General features: G+C 34.3%; 1 protein-coding gene across 1 annotated transcript; it reads right to left on the reverse strand.

Moving 5' to 3' along the window:
- Positions 1–1,027: 1,027 nt before the first annotated feature.
- On the reverse strand, positions 1,028–1,876 carry LOC118754823 (the record flags this gene model as incomplete). The annotated part of the gene is given in 1 exon segment (XM_036489696.1): positions 1,028–1,876. A coding segment is annotated over 1 exon segment (588 nt), but the record flags the coding sequence as incomplete, so codon positions are not given.
- Positions 1,877–2,912: the final 1,036 nt, after the last annotated feature.

Consider the following 2,912-nt stretch of genomic DNA (forward strand, 5'->3'; position numbering starts at 1 on the left):
TACCAAGAAATACGTTTATGGTAAAATTTTGAAAAATGGGAGTGGCACCGCCCGCTTATGATCACATATATGTATATCGGTAACCGTTATACTAATTTGTACCAATCTCGGTACTTTTATTGTCCTTGCCACATAAAAGCAAAACGTTGAAAATTATTGAAATCGGACTAAAATTACGGCCGCTTTTCATATAACTGTAAATTTCAGAAATGCTTGAAACTGGAATATTTCGAAATTTAAGGACGCTAATTTACTCAAAATTTATACACCCCGTCTTACCATCTATCGGTAGCGGAAAGGTGAAAAAACATATACTTGCGCCGGGTATTTAATGTTCGGCTCCGCCCGAACTTAGACTTTCTTACTTGTTGTTAATATTTTCTATTATTAGAATGTTTAACTGTTAGGTGTGCTCGTCCTTAAGTTATTTGTATTTGTTATTTATAGCCTTATAACAATTACATTCAAAAATTTTATTGAGCTTGAGGCTGTTTATAATGAATTGTGTAGAAAACAACAATAGTTTACATCAATGTTTAGTGGACGGTGTTATAAGCAGAACGTATTTGTATAAGTAAAGTTATAACATGGGTCTTCACACCTGCTAATTGGTACTTGGTAAACTGATATTTGGTACTCGGTAATTTTATCAACTGTGAACGTCCTTTTCAGCTTTTTTTTGTTACGCTGGTAAACCATGTTTATCAACAGCTGATTCGTAGCTTTTTAAAAAAAATAAATACATTGTAACAGAAAAGTCAAGGAATTTTACTTACTCATAAATATGCCTTATGTCTTTCGGCAGCGGGCGGATCTAAAATTGGATAATTATCGAACAGCTGATTGCAGTTTACTAACTCCCAGAAACATTTTCAAGCTTCCACCACGATAACTCGGTGACCGGTAAACCGATAGTAAAATAACTTTACACAAACAAAATACATGCGGAAAAATTATCGAACGCCGAGTTACCGAGTACCACGCTCGGTGTGAAGACCCTAAATGTGTTAAGGCTAAATGTACTCACTGGTATTTTAAACATGGTGTCGACATCAAAATAATCACTTTTATGGTCCATTGTAACAGAATAAGGCGCAGCACCCAAATTGCGAACAGTGCGAGTTGAAATCAAGAACATAATAGATACAAACGTAACAGCGGATATTATAACTAGTGAGTCAGCACTGGTTAGCCAATCGCAAAGAATCCACGAGCCTCGCCACATATTAACACATACTATACCAAATAAAGCTGTATAACTGCGCGATATTACGTAATAGGTGAGACGGCGGTTATCCGGATTTATGTAATTTCGAAACATAGATTGCGTAACTGTAAAAAAAAAATGTCCCAAACCGCCGATCAGAAAAGACATCAGCGCAGAAAGCGGAATGCTTCGCGGGAACAACAATATACCCATTAGTTCCCAAGTTCCGCGCCAATAGGCAATTACGCAAGGAGCAACTATGACACATGATAGCACTGCATCCAGTATTTCGAGAAATAATTCATGTAGACTTTTAATGCTTTTATTTTGGTTGAAGTTACCGCTGTTATTATTATGTAGCGACTTCCTGTTTGCTGATGACGGCTCTTTTGTTTCATCACTTAACATTATTGAATAAAATCGTCAAAGCACACAATACCCAAGGTCTTGCAGAAGAGTTGTCTTTAAATATTTACAGGTTTTCAGAATAGCATATGTTTTTCGGGGTATTCTATGTTATTTATTTGGGTGTTAATGAGATTCGCTGAAAGGCAAGTATTATAATTGCAATCCTCAAGAAATCACTCCAATATTCCATTTATGTATGTCGTACTAAGAGAAATTATAAGTCGCAACATACCATATGTACCCTGCAAACCATTTTTTCAGAGTATTCTGAACTGTAGAGAAATTTTAAAGAACTCGTTAAGATCTCATCCGATTTTTTGCCGAATTTTCTAATATGAAATAAACTGTGCACACTTCGATTCTTTTATGAAATTTCGGAAGAAAATCGGGAAAGCAATGACAACAGTGCTGCGATAGGAGAAATTTCTTGTAGAATTTTTTCAGAATTTTCTTTATTTTTCGTACAGAAATTTCTTAACGAGCTCGCGTCAACAACTTCATACAATTTTCCTTCGTAAAAAAATCGTTACAGAAATGAGAAATTCCTAAAGATTTCGTTAAGATGGGAATTTTGGATTACAGGGTATGTATGTAGATATATACATATGTATGTATTTTAGGCATTTCCATCAATATTTTTTCTTTGCCCTTTTCTATACATACATATATGTATGCACCTTTATATTTGTATATCAATGTTTGTGGTTATTGTTGTGTATCAAACGTCCAGCGTTTATATTCCTCTCAGCTCACTAAATAATTGTAGTTACGGTGTTAGCGGCCAAGACGTTAAATATGAACTGTTTTCAAATCATCGTTATCTGAAGTGCAGACATCTGTAAGATCGTATAAATAAAAATAAGTCTGTCAACTAATTGTTTTATTATGCCTGATGATTGCTAGACACATAATCGCCGTAAGTGTTCGTGTATTTTATTTACTTTTTCAGCGCAAAACCCTATTATGAAGATATACAATTTTCATATGTGCATACATAAATATTGGTTTAAAATATGTGAACAAAACTTTTAATAAATATGTATGCACATGTTTTACAAAAATCTATTAGTGAAAAAATTACAATGGTTTCTTTAAAAAAATTAAATTTAGATGCCTCATGGATGCATAAGAATTTAGCACATATTTTATCACAACGACTGATGTTTGTTACTGCGGCATATATGTATGTATGTACCCTGCAGGGAAAGCTACCAGTTGTGAACTAGAGTGCTACCAGTTTGCGTTTAAGCCCAACTTGTAGTTCCTTTTTCAATGTTAGCGACTGGTATTTTTAATA

Source organism: Rhagoletis pomonella, unplaced genomic scaffold, assembly GCF_013731165.1.
Source record: "Rhagoletis pomonella isolate Grant_MI unplaced genomic scaffold, Rhpom_1.0 Rhpom_scaffold_04693, whole genome shotgun sequence".
Taxonomy (NCBI): domain Eukaryota; kingdom Metazoa; phylum Arthropoda; class Insecta; order Diptera; family Tephritidae; genus Rhagoletis; species Rhagoletis pomonella.